Source organism: Myxocyprinus asiaticus, chromosome 9 (assembly GCF_019703515.2).
Source record: "Myxocyprinus asiaticus isolate MX2 ecotype Aquarium Trade chromosome 9, UBuf_Myxa_2, whole genome shotgun sequence".
In the NCBI taxonomy this organism is placed as follows: Eukaryota; Metazoa; Chordata; class Actinopteri; order Cypriniformes; family Catostomidae; genus Myxocyprinus; species Myxocyprinus asiaticus.
Window position 1 is genome coordinate 24,368,963 of NC_059352.1, and position 21,185 is coordinate 24,390,147.

The following is a 21,185-nucleotide window of genomic DNA, read 5'->3' on the forward strand; positions in this document are numbered from 1 at the left end:
TTGTCCCGTATTTAAGGGAATGAAATTGTGTTCCATATGAATTCCATACGGGATGCCATTTATCCTGTATTTTAGCATCTCACTTCCAAACTGCTCTGAATGTTTCACAAACAAAGAGAATTGGACCTGAAACACACCTTTCATGTGAGATATCGGTTGTTGCTATGTTACACGGATGCCAGACTTGACAGAAACGGCCAGGGTAAAGATCAGTGTCAATCAGCGCACGTTTTCTGACGTGTTTTCTGTCAGAAGCAGGAGAATTTTGTCAGTCATAGCATTAGAGTGCATGATAATTGTTTCTTACCATTGTGATTCCAAAACACTAGTAAACGCACCTATTCAAGACATGACATTACATTGCATTGCATATGTCAGTGCTCATTCTTGGAGTCTCAGCTACATGACAGTGAGAAAAACAGCAACATTTTTAGTAAATTTAAATTTAGTCATTTAGCAGATGCTTTTATCCAAAGTGACTTACAAATGAGGAGCAGAGAAAGCAATTTATCGTACAAAAGTCAATGAAATCTGCAGTATCGCACTGCCAATTTCTCAATGTGGCTGGAGTATTATAGAAGTTAGCATAGCAGAAGAGACTTTGTTTTCTTTTTTCTTTTTTAATATTGTTAAATATTAAGTAAGTGCATTTAGTGTGAATTAAGTGCTCTCTCAACAGATTGTAAGGAGGTTGGAAACTCAATCCACCACAGAGGAACAGAGAAAGTTACTGATCGTGAAATAGACTTTGTACCTCTATGCGACGGTACCACCAGGCGCCACTCTTTCATTGACCGCAGAGGGTGAGTTGGGACATAGAGCTGGAGGAGTGAATTTAAGTATGAGGGTGCTGTTCAACAGGCTATCCAGAGTCAGAGCTTTGAATTACAGGTTACAGCTACAGCAATTACAGCTACAGCAATTACAGTTACAGGTTACCAGTGGAGTGAAAATAAGAGTGGGGTGACATGAGCCCTCTTTGGCTGATTGAAGACCAGATGTGTTGCTTCGTTCTGGATAATCTTTAGTGGCTTAATCGTGCTAGCTGGGAGGCCGCCAACAGAGCATTACAGTAGTCCTGTCTTGAGATGGCCAGAGCTTGTACCAGCAGCTGCGCAGCATTTAGTACAAAAGTGCAGGACAGTACAGGCTCATTTAAAACATTTCATGCAATTTTCTTACATTTCCTGTGGTACAAATACTAAACACGTCTTTGCGTCCATCCTCTCTGTTTTTCCATTTTTTTTAAAAAATGTTTTTATATGTTAACATGTGTAGACCTCTTTAACCCTTGTGCAGAATCTTTCGCAGGAGCCCATATGAAAAAAAAAGTCCAGTATTTAGAGCTGGAATGTCCCGTATTTGGCTGGTAGAGATTTGGCAGCCCTACTCAGGACCCAGTGGACTGCATGGTAAATATATGGTGTGCTGTGAAATTGCAGTGACTTGCCTTTACAACACTAATATACAGTTTCTAAGATTATTTCATGGCTCTCTGGAATACATGATTCTCATCACAGCCAATTCTGAGGTCAAATGTTTTTGTATAATGACCCCTAAACTGTTTTTCCTGGCAACAGATTTCCTAAGCTGTGCTTTTTTTTTTTATTTTTCATATCACTCTGTGGCCTCTTTGTTCTCGTATAATAAAGTAATTTCAACTCAGTATTTCATGTCAATTTATTTACTTGTTTGGAAAGAAACCATGTAATAAAGACCCCTGCTTTGTATCTGGTTCTGATCACCTTTTTAAGGTTTATTTTGCAATAATGATCTTAATTAAAAGGGATAGTTCACCCAAAAATAAACATTCTGTCATCGTTTACTCACCCTTATGTCAAAGACTTATGACTTTCTTTCATGGAACACAAAAAGAGATGTTAGGCAGTGTGTTAGTCTCAGTCACCATTCACTTTCATTGCATCATTTTTTTCCATACAGTAAAAACAAAAGGTGACTCAGTCTGTCATTCTGCCTAACATCTCTTCAGTTCTCAGTTTCGTATCTTGTATTCTAATTAATACCACTGAAATCCATCACCATATTCCTGGTAATTCTAGATGTAGTTTGCTGAACACTGCTGTCAGGTGTTGTTCAAACAGTGGTGGAGTTTTTGAAAGGTGAATGGTAGTCAAAGGAATTCACCCCCACCACAGCTACTGCAATATTATGGATGTACCTGCACAGCTGTGGGCCCTGCGGCTTCTTCACCTGCCTGTAACCCTAGGGGGCCACACTCATGGCTCCCTCTCAATATACTTTTATTAATTTTCTCGTCAAAGTCACATTCTTTGCATTGCACTAGGGCCTTACCTCCTTCTGAGAAGATGCCACTGAATATGAAGAGAGATAGAGAGAGGCCAGGGAGAACGAAACAGTTTACCCAAAATGTTAGTTCAGCTAAAATAGTTGACCAATACAAATACTATAGATTCAGACTGTGCTTAAGGGAATAGTTCACCCAAAATGAAAATTATGATATCATTTACTCACCCTCATGTTGTTCCAAAAAATTTTGACTTTGGCAACGTCCACACTTATACGTTTTTGTTTGAAAACACATTAATTTAGCTTCAGTTGCACCACTCATCTACACTAGAAAGGCATTTACCTCCACCAAAAACATTTCCATTACCACTTACTTTGGAAAACGGGGACTTTAGGAAACTGAAAATAGGGCCTTAAACTAAACAGATTATTGTGGATTTGGCCTTAATTTCTTCTGCTGAAAACAAAAGGAGAGATTTTGAAGAATGTCCAGGGTGCTCTTTTCCACACAATGAAAGTGAATGGGGACTGACTATATGAAGCTCTAAAAATTACACATACAAAAAAACACCATAATAGTAGTGAATATACTGTACTACATTTTTGGTATTTTGAAGCGAGATTGAAATTTGTAAGATGTTATTTGCTGAAAATCTTCCCCTCCACTGTACTTCTCAAATCTCATTTGCGTTTGTGTTCATTAAGGTTTGGCACATCATTATGAGTAACAGCAGGTTTGACGCCAATGATGTTTAGCGTCATTGGTTTGCATCTGTGTCATAACCAATCACGACTGCCAAGTTTGAATATGTGGAAATGCAAATGACATTTGAGACTTAAACTATTCCTTTCATCAGTGATACAAACAAAAATTTGCAGCCTGACCATTTTGATTTATCATACTATACATCAAAGCTCATATTCAGAGCCAGTTGTTACTTCTACACTTAGTATTTTATTTTGTGCAAGTTTTTTTGAAGTAATTATGATCAGTGCACAATGCCCTACTCTCTTTGACACGTCCTAATCATGAGCATGTATTGACAGGTTTTTGGACTGCATGTATGATATACTCACAGTATATCCTCACTAAGCAGGAGGAAAAGTTTACTTTCACTCTTTGCTCCTTGGCTGCACAAGCAGGGCTTGTCATGATGCCATTAAGAGCCTGTCGGAGCATGCCTGCCAAACTGATCACATGACTCCGCAGGAGGTCCCAGGGAACCGTACAGAGGTTAAAATTATATGGAACAAATCTTTATGGAACACACACACACACACATAAACACCAATGTGTAACTATAGCCCCAATTCTGATTTAGGTCCGTCACCAAAAGTGTTTCAAAATACTGTATGTGTAACTTTCCCATAGACTTTAAGTGTGACCTCATAAGTTCCCATCTGTGGCCTTAATCAGATCAGAGTGGGTCAGACCTGCTGAGCTCAATGTAAGCACATTTTATTTCCCATCCAGCTCTCGTGAAATATTGTGGGCTGTTATGTTTATGCTGGCCCCTTATCAAAGCTAGCCGTAGGCCTGGCAAGACAGGTTTTCTGGAGACGGAAGTTTCCAGAAGCTTCAAGAGATTCTGCCGTCCCCTTTAGCGCTATCCACCCCAGATGAGACAAACTAATGATTTACCACCTAGTAGCAACCGCTAAATATCATGTACAGACTTCCTAACCGACAGCTTAAAGGTTTGTAACACATAGTATGTACGTGTATGTTCAAATACACATAAACCCACTCTTTTTTTCTCTCACACAGACTCAGAAACACCAAGAAAAGCCTCTTGGAAAAACTATTTGACTTACTACATGTCAAATAATAGCAGTATAAATAATTTTTTGTACTGCCATATACAACACTGTGCCATTTGGGTATTTTTAGTAAGTTAGCCACATTATTGTTTTAATTCTGGGGTTTTAATCCCTTTTCAGGCAAAGGGCCCCTTGGTGCCTAGAGATATGGAGCAGGGACCCCTGTTATGAAACTGAGTTGTATTTTAAGCCTGGCCTATAATAATGTTCATATAGTACCAGGGTACAAATTACACATTGACTTTCGGGGGTCTCCGTTTTTTTCCTCCCGGGGTGGGGGATTGGGTGTTAGGTGGGGGAGCGGTGTCAATGGACTGGCGGACACGGATCCTAAGTAACTGATTTTGACAACATGTACAACAAAATATATCTATAAATGCATATTATGATAAATATCTTACAGTCATTATAAATTATAATACATAGGCCAATATTAAAATCTAAAATACATATTTTTTAGGTATTTCCCGTAAGGCGCAACTTGTGAATGATGGAAAAACAATGCCAGGGGAAATGGAAATATTTCAAACATACATACTTTATGATGCTTACAGTGCAAAGCCATTCGAATAATTACTAGTGATGTACAGAATCATTTACGTGTGCATACATTTTAATTGTAATATGGGAGGGACAATGAAACATTCAGCTTAACTTTAACTTCTTTAGTTTTGGTTGAAATATTGTATTTGCAAAACACTGTAAATATAACAATACACAATAAATATAATTATTTAGCAAAAATGAAAACATTTGTTTGAAACAGTTTGAAAATTTTTGTCAAACAATAATTGGCCACCCCTCTGCAGTACTGGCATGGACACCCTGGGGGCCGCAGACCCCTTGTTGAACACCCCTGTTTTGACTAACTTTTCCATCTTGTCTTCTCAGTTCACTTCATAAGGCTGGATGCTCCCATGAATAACATCACTACCTCCCTCGGTCAGACAGCTGAGTTACACTGCCACGTTTCAGGGAACCCACCACCCACTGTGCGCTGGCTTAAGAATGATGCCCCTGTGGTCCAGGAGCCACGGCGTGTCTCTTACAGGCCCACTCCATATGGCTCACGTCTGAGAATCCGAAACCTGGACACCACAGACACCGGCTACTTTCAGTGTGTGGCTACCAACACCAATGGCACAGTATCTACCACAGGAATTCTGTTTGTCAAATTTGGTGAGTGTTTTTGGAATTTAACATTATTGTGATTGTAAGCAAGGTAACTGATGAAAAAATTCCAATGTCTGCATATTCAACTCATATTTGACAAGAAAATATTATTGGATAGAGTTTTATTGCTGATTTTGCTATTGCATTTGGTGCTGCTAGTGGTGCAGAAATTACACACATCACCTTAAAGCAAAAGTTTACATTTCTTTATGTAATCTCATTGCTATCTAGGAGAAATTGTTTTGATCTCATTTGTGATTTTTCTTTTTAATGGGGCCATTCATATCTGCAGTACCAACGCACACACCCCATATAAATCTGGACCAGCTGCAAAGCAGTGCTCCCTCCAATTGGAATAAAGATCCTCATTAATGTTCTGATACTCTGTGCAATGTTGCTGAAACCATAAATGTCCTTTTTTAAAATCATCAGGGCATCATCAGAAGTACAGAGCTTTAACATTCTCAACGCTTTGTAGTAAATCTCTGAAACTTTGTGTAGAGCTGAGTAAAATTAGGTAGTCATGGTTATTCTCCACTCCATGATGCCAAGAAGCCATATTGGCTGCATGTGTTGTGCTACTTTGTGTCCAAGATGTTTTAACATGTTGTTAAAAATCCCTACTCTCCCTTTTTTCCAGATCCGGCCCCCACCCCCTTGGCTGGAAGGCCTTTACCGTGAGTCCATTTTTCTTTCCTATGTGATGCAGCCCATCTTAAATTCTCCATTATCAGCCATTACATACACTTGAGCAAATTTAAAAAAAAAAAAAAAAAAGAAAAATTTGCTTAGGCAAATAATGATTTTATTGCTCCTTCAAGAGCTATCAGCATTTACATTTTATGTGAGATTGACCATATGATATAAATCTGCAGTGTGCTCTTGTCTTTTAAGGTTTTACACTTGGACTGGCACTGGTTAATTGTTAGCTTATCTTTTCCAATTTGTATTTGTTTGAATGGTCTCACAGGTCATGCATATATTAAAGGGCATCGTTGGACAGGGTTGGTAATATTTGCTCTGACAAATATTGGGGTTGGGTTTTGTTGGGTTGGTTGCATTGGGTTGGTTGGGTTTTGGTTGGGTTTGGATTGGGTTGGTTTTCATTGGGTTTATGTTGTGTTAGGTTTGGTGGGGTTGGTTTGGTTTGGTTTTGGTTTGGATTGGGGTTGGAGTCGGGTTGGGTTGGGGCTATGGTCGGGGTTGAGTTGGGTTGGGATTGGGTTGGGTTTGGTGGGATTGGGGTTGGAGTCAGGGTTGGTTTTGGTTTTGATTGAGGTTAGGGTTGGGTTTGGTTTGGTGGGGTTTGCCTGGTTTTCGTTGGATTGGGTTTGATTTGATTCAACAATTTTGGCAGGATTCATGATTCATTTGAATAATTTACTGAAGACAGAAATGTTACTGGAGGCACAATTGAATGCATTCAATTGAGTGAATTTGTAATGTTATAAAACATTATTACAGTAATGATTAAATTCTGTAATCGATGCATTGGATTGTCATAGATTTATTTTTCCTTGTACAAATCATTTTACTGTCGCTTTCTGTCTCAAATATTGGTTTTATTTGGTACTGTATAACGAAAGCCATCAAATGCTAATATTTCATTGCAGATTTGAATCAGAAACAACTCTGAGAAGTGGAAACTTAAATCTGTCCTGTAAATTTCCTATTAATAGTTTTACAGTGAGCAGTCCAGAGAACTTTAGCAGGTCAGATTAAGGTTAGACAAGAAAAAGTACATGCTGAAGATGCTGTCCATGTTGCGTGCATGTGTCTTGTTTAAGACTGTTGGAACCATAGCATTTGTATTTCTTACTTCATTACAATCAACCGACACATGTTTGTGCTAAAACTTACAACCAAGCTCACCACATGTTTTTGTTTCAATCCACTGAGCTGACAGTCAGTACATTATTATTACTGCCAGGGTGTTTCTCTGTCAATGTTAGCATATTTCCATGCTGCAGACTCTAACACCAAGTCACTTAGCATGGGAGCATGGATTTATGATAGCATATGTCTATTAAGATCCCTGCAACAGTTTCATTTTATTGCTACATAACTTCGATAAGTTGTTATTTGCCCTCACTAGCATCTGCTGATATTATGAAGTATTATACAACATTAAGTTCCGATAACCTAAAAATGTGATTCATGTGGTTATATCTAAATGTCAATAATGTTATATGTAAAAGTCAATTTCAAGTCAAAAGTGTGATTTTATGTGGCTCAATCAAGCTTAATACATTAGGTTACAGCAACACAAAGCTATTTTTAAAGGTCTGATCAGGTAGCTGCACAATTGCACTCGTTACAGTGTAATCCAACTGGACAAGCATTGTTCCAACAGTGCTGATATTTAATATAACAGCACTTGGACACTTCCCTGTTTTGTATCACTCTGTTTGTCTGTGTTTATGGATGTCCGGACAGGCTGGCAGTCTGCGAATTGCTTGGCGACATGGAACGGTTGATCCTGCTTTGGCTTGGTTTGGGACTGTTCTCGTTATCAAAGCAAAAATAGACAAAATAACTGCCCATATTGTGTCTAAAATGTAGGTTTCTCGATATTAACCCTCTTGTTTATTGAACTGCTGTATAAAAGTAATAACAGACCTGCATTCATGCTGTTGTACTGAATATCAGCATGCCTATGATATTGCTTAAAAGTGGCCTACTTTTAAAAGTAAGTAGTCTCATGGTCTGTATTAACTGTACTGGCATACATTTTCAAATTGGTACAGATTTCATTTCTCAGCACTGTGGAATAGTCTCTGTTGAGATGAAAGTCTGAACTCCTGACCACCTGACGTGGCTGGCTGCATTCCAGATCACATTAATATTGATTAAAGAACACAAACCCGCCTGTGAGCCACTAAGCCTCATATAGATAACAGCACAGCTTGTTTTGGGTTAGCTGATGTCACTCCACTGCCTGAATCAAGATATGCACAGAGATCCCTTTGAGCCACACATCGGCCTGTTGGTAATCATTAGTGTCATCATCAAAGGAAGCCATCCTGTCAGCTTCCATCAAGAGGAAAAGGGGTCTATAATCTGATTTCTTTGCTCTCTCTCCCCTGTGCTTCTCCCATTTTTTCCCAGAGAAGAAACTAAAGTGTATATCTCTTCTTGGTGAGAGGTACCTGTTTGGAGGGGACAGAGTGTCCCCGGTGATATGTTGTGGCTATGACTCAAATAAAGACTCTTCGTTTAAAGAACTTCAGAGCAGAGGTGCATTTAGAGGTCTGGTATCAATGTGTAGACTGTCGGTTCTGCCACAGCTTGTCTTAAGCTGGTCTTTTTGTATGAAAGAGAGGAAATATGAGAGAAAGAGGGGAGGGGAGGTTGAAGTTTGAAGAGCAAAAGGTCAATGAAGAGAGAGGAAGCACAAAACAGAAAGGAATTGCTGAGGAAGAGGTGAGACAGTAATAATGAAAGGAGAATTGTGATTGGTCATAAGCTACAAGTTGGTCAACTTTATTTGTTCATGTGTTACAATTATAGTTTACTTCGGTGCTGTTTCTTCATCAAATAGCAATGTCAAATGTAAATCAAGTCAATCACTGACACAACACTGCCACCTTGAGGAATAAACAGCATGAATAATATGTATATGTACACACATATTGAATACTGTTTATTCCCCATTATTGATCATTCATTGTTGCACAGAAAATCAATGTGATATAGTATTTATTTGTATGAATATAGTACTCATTTCTCTTGCAATAAACAAGAGTGTTTGTGGGTTACATTATTTATAAGAGATAAAATGAGGAATGAGGTACAGGTGGAGGATGAGGCTCTGGGTCACTAAAGACCTGAGGTATGCGTTTAAGTAGTTAAAGTAATTGAAATCTTTTTTTCTTTTCTTTTTTTGGGAGAAAATGCTATAAAACATTTTTTTTTTTTTTTTTCAAAACTGTATGAAACCAATTTGGACACAAACTTAACTAATTGTACTACAAACTTGACAAATGTGTTTTAAATTAGATATTTCAATGACATTTTAATTTAGATATTTTTTTATTTTTTTTATTTATTTATATTTATTACCTCAGACACATTATTTGTCAGTGTCCCAGATATCAATTTTAGATTTCCAAACATTCTTTTTGCAAATAGAATCGAATAGAAAAAGAACAGGAGTCCTGCAACAGATGGAATGGCCCCCACAGAGGCCTGATCTCAACATTGTCAGGTCAGTCTTGGATTACATAAAGAGAGAAGCAACTGAGATGGCCTAAATACAAAGTCTAAATACTAAATACTTGTGTCAAGTTCTCTAAGATGCTTGAAACAACCTACCTCCTAACTAACTTGGAAAACTATGCACAGGTATACCTTGGAGAATTGGTACTTTTTTTAAAGCCAGATGGTGGTCACACTAAATATTGATTTAGTTTTATTTGATAAATAACTATTCGTGCCATTATGTTTGAAAGCACCCCCACTGTGCAGCATTTTTCACAAGTGCCTAAAACGTTTGCACAGTATTTTATGACCATAATGGAGTCGTCATCGTGAGCCCTCAAGGCCAGAGGAGGTTGTTCTGTTGTTCTTTGTTTGATGAGGGCGGATTTGCTTTTGATTCAGTGATCTGAGATCAGCTATCATTCGCAAAGGGTCAGGCTTAAGCATGGTAAGCTGGTCTTGAAAAAGCAAGTAGGGGCAGTCTCTACATGCAGTTTCCTGTTGTGTCTAGCACTTCTCAGATGTTCACCACAGCTGCACATTATGATTACATTATGATCACACTGAAGACCTTATTCATAGACTTTCTAATAAATGCAATATGTTTTCTTTCCTCTTGCACTGCCCCTCACTTTTAAATTTCGCCTTCTTTATGGAGACCACCTGGAAAGGAAGTAATCGAACACCATGGATGAGGAAAAGGCTGAAACTTGAGGGGAGAAACAATGGCCACCGTTGTTCCCATCCTGTAGTAGAGAGTTCTCAGCATCACACCTCTCTCTAGTGAGCTAGACGCAAGATGCTTAGGTGTTTTTATAGAAGCATGGTAGAACAATTTAATAAACAAGAAAAAACTCAAGGGAATTAAATGGCTTTTCCGCCAACATTCCCCAGTTTGCTTCCTTGCAGCATCCTGAACAACAATTTTATTGCTCAGAGGTTGCTATTTTATTGAAAGTCTTGAACATGAAAAGTAATTTCCACTAGGATGTCAGTAATAAACTGGCACTAGTTTTTAATGTGTGGGGTACTATTGGGTTACTGAAGGATTCTGACTTAAAGTGCAGCACTGACTTCAGAGAAATCTCTTCACACTGTATTCCCTGCCAGCTGTTGGCTTGATTAGATATACTATCAAATATTTTTTAAATTCCCTAATTCTCCTAGTTCCAGTTCTAAACAACTACTTCTCACAGGCTCTTGATTTTAAAAGATGGTTAAATCCTCTGTGGAATCTAGGGTTTGTCCATTGCAGGACTTAAAGATCACATCTCTAGTTACCACCCTTTCAAATTCTCATATTTAGTTATATGTCAGCCTGCCATCACCAGCCGCTGAGAGAATGAGCTGCTTTTAGTTTGAAAGTGGTGCACATTAATCAAGCCGGAAAAGCTTCTAAGGTTTTCCTTATAAAAATATAATTAATTAGCTGCAAATAGACTTGATTTCTATACTTTGATTTTACCATGAAGAGACAGCTTAATGTACACAACGCAGTTGTGCTGCTGGTTTCCCATGAAACACGTCAACGGACTTCTTTAATAGTAGGCGTCTGAACCAAATACGGCCCTGTGTTTCTGCAAGGTTGTTTATAACATCCCTTTTTTGGCTGTTTGAAAAGATTAATATTACCATCACTGCCTTGTCAAGTCTGTTTAACTTTCCCCCAGCTGGTCTGAAAGGGAATCTTTTTGTGAAATAAAATGAAATTTATCAAAGAGACTTTCAGATTTTTTTTCTTGTTTTGCTTGTTACTGGATTGAAAATATCTTAACAAAGTCCAGACCAATGTTTTCTTATGGTTGGACTATCAGTGTACGAGTGCTAGAGACATCCAAAAATCATTAATGGTAATGGGTTACTGCTTTTGAATAACGACTACTATAATACATCTGAAATCTATGCAGAAGTGAGTGCTCTCCATTTCAACAAAGATGAAACAAAGAGTTCTCATTACTTCTGCTCATTTGCTTGACTGATCATAAAGGAATAGTTCACCCAAAACTTTACAAAAATGTACATTTTGTTATTATTTACTCACCCTCATGTTGTTCCAAATTCATATGCTGTTATTTTTCTGTGGAACACAAAAATATAATTTTAAAGTATCTTCATGCAGCTCTTTTTCCATACATCATTTCATAGTGACTGTTTGTCAAACTCCAAAAAAGGTTAAAAAAACAGCACCCCCAAAAAAGACTTCTAAAGTCATAAAGTAGATTTGTGTGAGGAACAGATCAAAATTTATGTTGTTATTCAGTTAATATATTGCACTCCACTGCAGCTCTAAAATCAAATATTGCACCAATGGCACACATCATGCCATTTGGTCATAAGTCACCCAAGAACCAATGACGTTAATGGTATTAAACCTTTTGTAGTCCATATGACTTTTATGGTCCATTTCGTAGCTTTGTTGGAGTGGAAGATTAACACTGAATAAAAATGTAGATTTCACTTTGTTCCACACACAAAGCTATCGTATGGCTACAAAAGGTTTGAAATATAGCACATTGGTCTTATGGACTACTTGTGTGTGTGTTAATGGTGTTTTTTGTTCTTTTTGGAACTTGACGTCCATGGTCATCATGAACTGTTGTTTTATAGTCAAGAGCTGTGTGAAGATTCTTCATTATTTTTTTCTTTTGTGTTCCATGGGAAAATAACGTCTTGCGTGTTTGGAACGACATGAATATGAGTAAATAATAACAGAATTTTCATTCTTGCATTAACTATTCCTTTAAAGTTCTGTTTCTCAGACTTGATGCTATACATTTAAATCTTAAAGCTTTTAAATGTCTATTTTTGTCACTGAGGTGTATTGTTATTGACATTAATTTAATTGTAGAGTCATAAATTAAGCTAGCAGTTGTTTGTATAGCTTGCTGAGTTGGCACATTGAGTTACGGAACTTGTAAAAGCTTCTCAGATTTACTACAAGTTCACAGTCCTTCATTTTTTTTTTCTTCTTCTTCTTCTTCTTCCTCACTGACATGTTAAATCTAATGGTACACATTAAACTTACAACTGGTCACTATAAATCACTTACAGGCCAGTGAATATGACCAGGTTATAGTTAATGCTGCTTTAGATCAGGTAATGCCTCTTTTCATGGCATTTTACTCAGTATTTATTCCATTCAGTTTTAAATGTTCAATTTATCTACAGACCTGACCAAAGATAGCTATAGGTTTTGTAGCTCCAAATAGGTTTTGCACACACATACAAACTCGGTTAAGATCTCAATCTCTACCTTGTTATAGAACTCATTTAAATAAGTGTTGATTGACTGAAGATTGGAGCTTTAATATGAGTTTCTTGGTATATGACCTTTGACCTGGTATGGCTTATAGCAGTGGTGCAGTCTGAAACTTGAGATTGACCATTTTGTCAAATCGTATTTTCCAGTCTCAGGGAAAGCAGTGCGGGTCAGCATACCTCCACAACACCCCATATGACGGCATATTAACCTCTGTCACTCAATGACATCAGCAGACCACACCGTCCCACCAGTGAACAGCCTGTTTATCTTTATTTTAGTGGAATGCTTATAAATGCCAGCTGATATAAGCGAGCATAAGGTCATCACAGGCAAAAATATCTTTATTTTAGTTAACCACAGCAAGGATGGCAGAAAATTGGTTCTGAACAGTTATAAAATGAACTTTTACTCTTTATTAGCACTGTCAATTTAACACATTAACTCAGTACAATTAATATAATTTATTAAAACAATGAACCTAACTTGACACATAGAATCTTAAAACGCAACGCGGGACATGGGAAATGAAAAAATGGGACATGCCCACAATGGCCAAAGACTAGGGTGACCAGTCCTGGTGTCCCAAAAGTTATCTAAAAATGAAATTATGTCCCAGTTATATATAGACCCTTTAATGATACCATCTTTTCTCCTTTTCAATATCTGTGACCTCAGTTTCTGTTCCTCTCTCCTGTTTCATCTCTTGATATCACAATGTGTTATACAGTGAAACTTCTCATGAACAGTTATGTGATCTGCTTTAAAGGAATATTCCGGGTTCAATACAAGTAAAACTCAGTTGACAGCATTTGTGGCATAATACTGATTACCACAAAAAATAATTTCTACTCGTCCCTCCTTTTCTTTAAAAAAAGCAAAAATATGGGCTACAGGGAGGCATTTACAATGGAAGTGAATGGGACCAATCTGTAAACATTAAAATACTCACTGTTTCAAATGTATAGCCACAAGACGTAAACAATATGTACTGTATTTTAACATGATTTTAGTGTGAAAAAATCACTTACTAACCTATTACAGTTATAGCCATAACTTTGTCGATGTAATGTCAACAAACCCTAAAACCACTTTACACAACTTTACAGCTCAAATAATACACAGGCTTTAACAGAAGAATTAATATACACTAAGTGCTTTAAAAAAATTATAAGCTTCACATGTCTGCCTTTAAACCCTCCAAAAATTGGCCCCATTCACTTCCATTGTAAGTGCCTGACTTTTTACCTTGATTTCTGCTTTTTTTAAAGAAAAGACCGGACGAGTCACAATTAAGTTTTGTGGTTATAAATATTATGCCACAAATGCTGCCGCCTGAACCTGGAAAATTCCTTTAAGTTATGTGTGATTAGAATAGTGGTGTTGCAAATCTAAACAAAGACAGACAAGTATTAATAAGTTTTGCAATGATTCCCAGATTTGATCTACAATAGAAAAACAAAGCCCTGAGGTTGCAAAGAAGTGGAAAGTGTCTGGTAAACTCTTGTTGCATGTTGTGGGAATATATAAAAAGAAAGAAATTTTAAGTTTGAGCTTGCATGACATTGATTATGTTCATTCATTTTGGATTTGTTTGTTTGTATTTGTTTTTTCTAGAGAACCTGAATGATTATGAGGTAAAAGTTTTTCAACTGGTTTTAATATTAGTTTTTACTGTAACTGCGAGTTACTGTACGCATATTGTTTTAATGTGTGGGTGAGCGCCCTCCCTGTAATGCTGTGCATGAAAGTTTCTCACTGATTTTGTATTTTATTTTGATATAACAGTCAGTAGATAGTATTACAGAATACAGTTTTAATGGCAATAATTATTCAAGGTTAAAAGATAAAAGCCATTGGTTGCTATAAATTGCCGAAATGTTGGTGTGTGTTCACACTCACCCTGAGCACTTTATTAGGAACACTTGTACACTTACTTATTCATGCAATTATCTAATCAGCCAATCATGTGGCAGCAGTGCAATGGATAAAATCATGCAGAATAGGGAAAAAATGTGACCTCAGTGATTTTGACTGTGGCATGATTGTTTGTGCCTGAAAGGCTGGTTTGAGTACTTCTGTAACTGCTGATCTCCTGGGATTTTCATGCACAATAGTGTCTAGAGATTATTTAGAATGGTGCCAAAAACAAAAACATCCAGTGAGCGGAAGCCAGACTGGTTCAAGCTGACAAAGGCCCCGTTTCCACCTGGTAGTAAGATGTGTTTTTGGGTGATCCGATCACATGTGAGGTGAGACACATGGCTGTTTTCACCTGGTCATTTAAATGTGTCTCCTGTGTCCACTTGTGTTCGGATTTGGAGAGGAGGGACTCTCTTTCATGACGACATGTACATCAATCACTATGTCATTGTGCTACTGCATGATATTAAAGCACAACAAATTAAAAAGAGACAAAGAATGCGCAAAAAAAAAAAATGCTGCACTGTTTCTCCCAGATGCGGTTGAAATTTAATCTAAGCACATACGCAACAAGTCAAGCAGAATTATCAGTTATTTTAGTGGATTACCTGTATTAAAGGAGCTTCAGGTGGTCGTGCTTGTCATCTGTGCTGATATCAGACACACTAAAGAAGATCTGTGAAGCTCTTGTGATTGTGTATGTATCAGCTTTTTTACATTTTCCGATCGGACGGTTATTTCCTTTTAAAGCCGCTCGTAATAGGCAAAGTTTAAACTCTTGTTTTAGCACAGCAGTTGATTGACAGGTGAGGGTCAGTGCTTCACTGCTGCTGGGACGCATACAGGATGGATTAGCATTTTCACCTTAAATGTGATCTGGTCACATGCTTTTTTTGGACAGCATTCGTATGTGGTTTCTGGGATAAACCGAAACGCATCTTAATACCAGGTGGAAATGGGGCCAGAAAGGCTACGGTAACTCAGATAACCACTCTGTATAATTTTAGAGAGCAATTTAGCATCTCAGAATGCACAACACATCGAACCTTGAGGCAGATGTGTTACAACTGCAGAAGACCACGTCGGGCACTTTATTAGGACCATAGTGTTCCTTATAAAGTATTCAGTGAGTGTCTGTTGTTCACCCCAGCTCAAATCCAGCTCTCTCAAGTAATTTTCTGATCCCATTCTCTCCTATTCTACATGTTGTTTCCTGTCTTTAAATAAAATTTATCAATTTTTATAAAAAAAATAAAAACAATTCTGTCAATAAAATGGCAGAAAGCCAAAAAGAAATGTTACAAAATTAACCTACAAAATTAAAATCATTAACTTACAGTTTTTATTCTAGTCCATTCTAAATATCATACACATGTACATTCATACACACACTTATCATATAGGCTCTAGCGTTTCCCCACTTTTTCCCTTTATTCCTCACCATTACTCTCTCCATCTTCTCCCTCTTCTTTTTCAATCCACTCTCTCCCGTGCACCCTCTCCTCTGGTTTTTCCATGAACACGAAGTCTGGCAGCCAAACGCCCAGATTTTTTTCCACCTGATATACAGCGGGCGCACGTTTGGACACTTATTTTGGACACGTTTTCTCTACTTTTTGCTGAGGGAATAAGTTGTCTTATTCCCATTGCTTTTAGAGAGACACGGAGCCAGTAAATCTACTTTTATTGGGAGAGCACAACTATTCCCTGGACCCTTCTCAAATGGATAACCCCATACCTGAATAGCAAGTCCTTGTTATTTTAATGTTTTTTACAGCTTTGAATATCCTAAAGTTTTTAAATAATGTCTTAGCGAAGATAGTTTAATGACATTTATAATGTATAATGATTTGTTTTGTTGATACATACTTAGATAAATAGGCTAGGCAGACAACACAGGCAGTTTTTATTAGGGAAAAAAGCTAATTTATTGTGATATTACGAAGAGTCCCTATGTTTTCCTACACCTGGAAGTTAGAACTTAGTACTGCATAATTAGTCAAGCTACCTCAGTCTCTATAAAAACCCACTGGCTGTGTTAAACATGCATGTTCTTGTCATTTAAATACAGGTTTGCATTATGATCCATACACTTTGGCTTTGTAAATGACAAGGTGAGACAAATCACAAACTGTATCAAAATATGCTGGAGAGGCTCTCTTGGATGGAGGCTGCTCTTTAGTATGCCTTTTGATTGTATGAGTCATGTTGTTAGCTTAGTTGTGCTTTGCCAATTCTTGGAGCCAACACTTACAGCATGAACTCCAGGTGCTTGTTTGGCAAACAATCGTAGATTCACAGAGCGTGCAATAACAAAGGAAATAAATAACAGTGGTGTCAGTATTCGGTCTTATAACATTCACACAAACACACAAATTCATACCCATTTCTATTCAGACACATGGACATATCCATGTTTACCTAGTTATCTAAATGATAAAGAACATCCCATTGACTTATTTTGTTTTTATATAAAGCTAATTATAATTGAAACAGACTAACCCTATCCCAAACCCTAAACCTAAAATAAAACCTTTTGTATTTTAAGTAAAAAAAAAAAAGAAAAGAAAAAAACATTAATTAAATAATCAATATTAACCACAACGTAGTATCTCCATCATTTGTTTTTTACGCACATCAACTTGTCAGCTCTGTTTATAATTGAATGATCGGTACACATTGTGGCTCAGTGCGCAGAAAAACAAACATGGAGTATTTTGCGCCAATGTATGTTTCAACCTTCTTCCTAATGGGCTCCTAACAGCTTGACCTCTCTGCTTTTTTTGTTTAGCAAATCACTCAACTTAACAGTATGTAAGCAAATCATCTGTGGTTTGGCCAAACAACCAATCTCACAGATATTTGTTTCAGTGAGAGCAGTTGCACCCAGTGGGCATAGACCTTTGAGTTGAGAAATTGGAGCCAGAGCCTCAGTATTACTCTCAGGAGACATGACGTGGTCAGTTGGGGGTGCTGAATGAAGAGACTGAGGGAAGTATAATCTTCTGTGTTGCTGTAGGATAAAGCACGGATCAGAGATTTCACTGCACACCTAATCTGGCTTCCGTCAGATGTTGATGGATGGTTGTCGACATTGCCTCAAAAATACAAAGATGGTTGAACTGTATTAGGTGATCACCAAAGGTGTGTCTATTGTGTCTGTTAGTATTCTTATTCTTTTGTTTCTGTATTTTCTGGCTGGAAGTCTATGGAATCCGATAGAATCAGATGGTAAAGTGTATGAAATTTTTAAAAGACGTTTTGGCACACTGATTCGGAAGTTTTGCACATTATTAATGGCAATTTTAATTAAGTAATTAAAAGGTGATTTATGTAGCTTTATAACTTTAAACCAGTAGGGGGTGATGCAAAATGATCTAGACACAAAATGTGGTTATGCCATGTTCAATGTACCCAGTGGTTTCAGTTTCCACCCAACTAGAATTTTTTTGGGGGGGGGGGGATTACATTTTTAGAACTCCTCCAAAAGCTTGTATCCGATTGCTAATAGGCTGGGTAAAATATTGATTTTCTGATTAATTGCAATCATTTGAACAATCCCGCTGTTGATTATTAATTAAATTATTTGCATATGCAAAATAATTTCACACTATGTGACTAAAAATGTCTGTGATTAGCCACTGGCTGTACATTTTCAGATTTCACTCACTCAGGATTGAGTAGTGTAGTGGCAAAGAAGTTCAGCACCATGATCCTTTCACATAGCACGGTAAAGAAGCCATGCAACTTCACTCTAGTTAATATGTGCTCAACCAAAACACTTCTGAGATGCTCGCTGAACTGCCACTATTCTTAAAGAGACAGTACCGTTTAACATTTGATTGTTCTTATCAATGTAAAAACGTGTAAATAATATATATATACAGTGGTGTGAAAAAGTGTTTGCCCCCTTCATGATTTCTTATTTTTTTGCATGTTTGTCACACTTAAATGTTTCAGATCATCAAACAAGTTTAAATATTAGTCAAAGATAACACAAGTAAACACAAAATGCAGTTTTTAAATGAAGGTTGTTATTATTAAGGGAAAACAAAATCCAAACCTACATGGCCCTGTGTGAAAAAGTGATTGCCCCCTAAACCTAATAACTGGTTGGGCCACTCTTAGCAGCAACAACTGTAATCAAGCGTTTGCGATAACTTGCAGTGAGTCTTTTACAGCGCTGTGGAGGAATTTTGGCCCACTCATCTTTGCAGAATTGTTGTAATTCAGCCACATTGGAGGGTTTTCGAGCATGAACTGCCTTTTTAAGGTCATGCCACAGCATCTCAATAGGATTCAGGTCAGGACTTTGACTAGGCCACTCCAAAGTCTTCATTTTGTTTTTCTTCAGCCATAACAGAGGTGGACTTGCTGGTGTGTTTTGGATCATTGTCCTGCTGCAGAACCCAAGTTCGCTTCAGCTTGAGGTCACGAACAGATGGCCGGACATTCTCCTTCAGGATTTTTTGGTAGATAGCAGAATTCATGGTTCCATTTATCACAGCAAGTCTTCCAGGTCCTGAAGCAACAAAACAGCCCCAGACCATCACACTACCACCACCATATTTTACTGTTGGTATGATGTTCTTTTTCTGAAATGCGGTGTTACTTTTACGCCAGATGTAATGGGACACACACCTTCCAAAAACTTCAACTTTTGTCTTGTCAGTCCACAGAGTATTTTCCCAAAAGTCTTGGGGATCATCAAGATGTTTTCTGGCAAAAATGAGACGAGCCTTAATGTTCTTTTTGCTCAGCAGTGGTTTTCGTCTTGGAACTCTGCCATGCAGGCCATTTTTGCCCAGTCTCTTTCTTATGGTGGAGTCATGAACACTGACCTTAACTGAGGCAAGTGAGGCCTGCAGTTCTTTGGATGTTGTTGTGGGGTCTTTTGTGACCTCTTGGATGAGTCGTTGCTGCGCTCTTAGGGTAATTTTGGTCGGCTGGCCACTCCTGGGAAGGTTCACCACTGTTCCATGTTTTCGCCATTTGTGGATAATGGCTCTCACTGTGGTTCTCTGGAGTCCCAGAGCTTTAGAAATGGCTTTATAACCTTTTCCAGACTGATAGATCTCAATTACTTTCTTTCTCATTTGTTCCTGAATTTCTTTGGATCTCGGCATGATGTCTAGCTTTTGAAGATCTTTTGGTCTACTTCACTTTGTCAGGCAGGTCCTATTTAAGTGATTTCTTGATTGAGAACAGGTGTGGCAGTAATCAGGCCTGGGTGTGGCTAGAGAAATTGAACTCAGGTGTGATAAACCACAGTTAAGTTACGTTTTAACAGGTGGGGCAAACACTTTTTCACACAGGGCCATGTAGGTTTGGATTTTGTTTTCCCTTAATAATAACAACCTTCATTTAAAAACTGCATTTTGTGTTTACTTGTGTTATCTTTGACTAATATTTAAACTTGTTTGATGATCTGAAACATTTAAGTGTGACAAACGTGCAAAAAAATAAGAAATCAGGAAGGGGGCAAACACTTTTTCACACCACTGTATATACCGTATGTGTTGTATATATATAGCTCTGGAAAAAATTAAGAGACCACTGCAAAATTATCAGTTTATTTGGATTTAATACAGTATTTATAGGTATGTGTTTGAGTAAAATGAAATTTTTTATTCTATAAAGTATTGACAACATTCCTCAGAAATTCCAAATAAAATTATTTTCATTTAGAACATTTATTTGCAGAAAATGACAACTGATCAAAACAACAAAAAGATGCAGTGTTTTCAGATGGATAATGCAAAGAAAACAAGTTCATATTCATTTTTAAACAATGCAATACTAATGTTTTAACTTAGGAAGAGTTCAGAAATCAATATTTGGTGAAATAACCCTGATTTTCAATCACAGCTTTCATGCGTCTCGGCATGCTCTCTACCAGTCTTTTACATTGCTGTTGGGTGACTTTATGCCACTCCTGGCACAAAAATTCAAGCAGCTCGACTTTGTTTGATGGCTTGTGGCCATCCATCTTCCTATTGATCACATTCCAGAGGTTTTCAATGGGGTTCAGGACTGGAGATTGGGCTGGCCATGACAGGGTCTTGATCCGGTGGTCCTCCATCCAACCATTGATTGACCTAGCTGTGTGGCATGGAGAATTGTCCTGCTGGAAAAAACAATCCTCAAAGTTGGGGAACATTGTCAGAACAGAAGGAAGCAAGTTTTCTTCCAGGATAACCTTGTACATGGCTTGATTCATGCGTCTTTCACAAAGACAAATCTCCCCAATTCAAGCCTTGCTGAAGCACCCCTAGATCATCACTGATCCTCCACCTGGTTGTCTAATGGTTAGACAGTGTCTCGCACCCACTGTGAAATTTAGTGGAGGATCGGTGAAGGTCTGGGGGTGCTTCAGCAAGGCTGAAATCGGGCAGATTTGTCTTCATGAAGGATGCATGAATCAAGCCACGTACTTATCCTGGAAGAAAACTTGCTTCCTTCTGCTCTGACAATGTTCCCCAACTCTGAGGATTGTTTTTTTCCAGCAGGACAATGCTCCATGCCACACAGCCAGGTCAAT

General features: G+C 37.8%; 1 protein-coding gene across 1 annotated transcript in view; it reads left to right on the top strand.

The window, feature by feature from the left end:
* Positions 1–21,185, top strand: part of LOC127446332 (inactive tyrosine-protein kinase transmembrane receptor ROR1-like) — a 252,529-nt gene that overhangs the window by 209,640 nt on the left and 21,704 nt on the right. The window contains exons 3-4 of the mRNA XM_051707163.1: positions 4,981–5,268; positions 5,903–5,939. Of these exons, the coding sequence (XP_051563123.1) occupies positions 4,981–5,268; positions 5,903–5,939 (325 nt within the window). The remainder of the gene's footprint in view (positions 1–4,980; positions 5,269–5,902; positions 5,940–21,185) is intronic.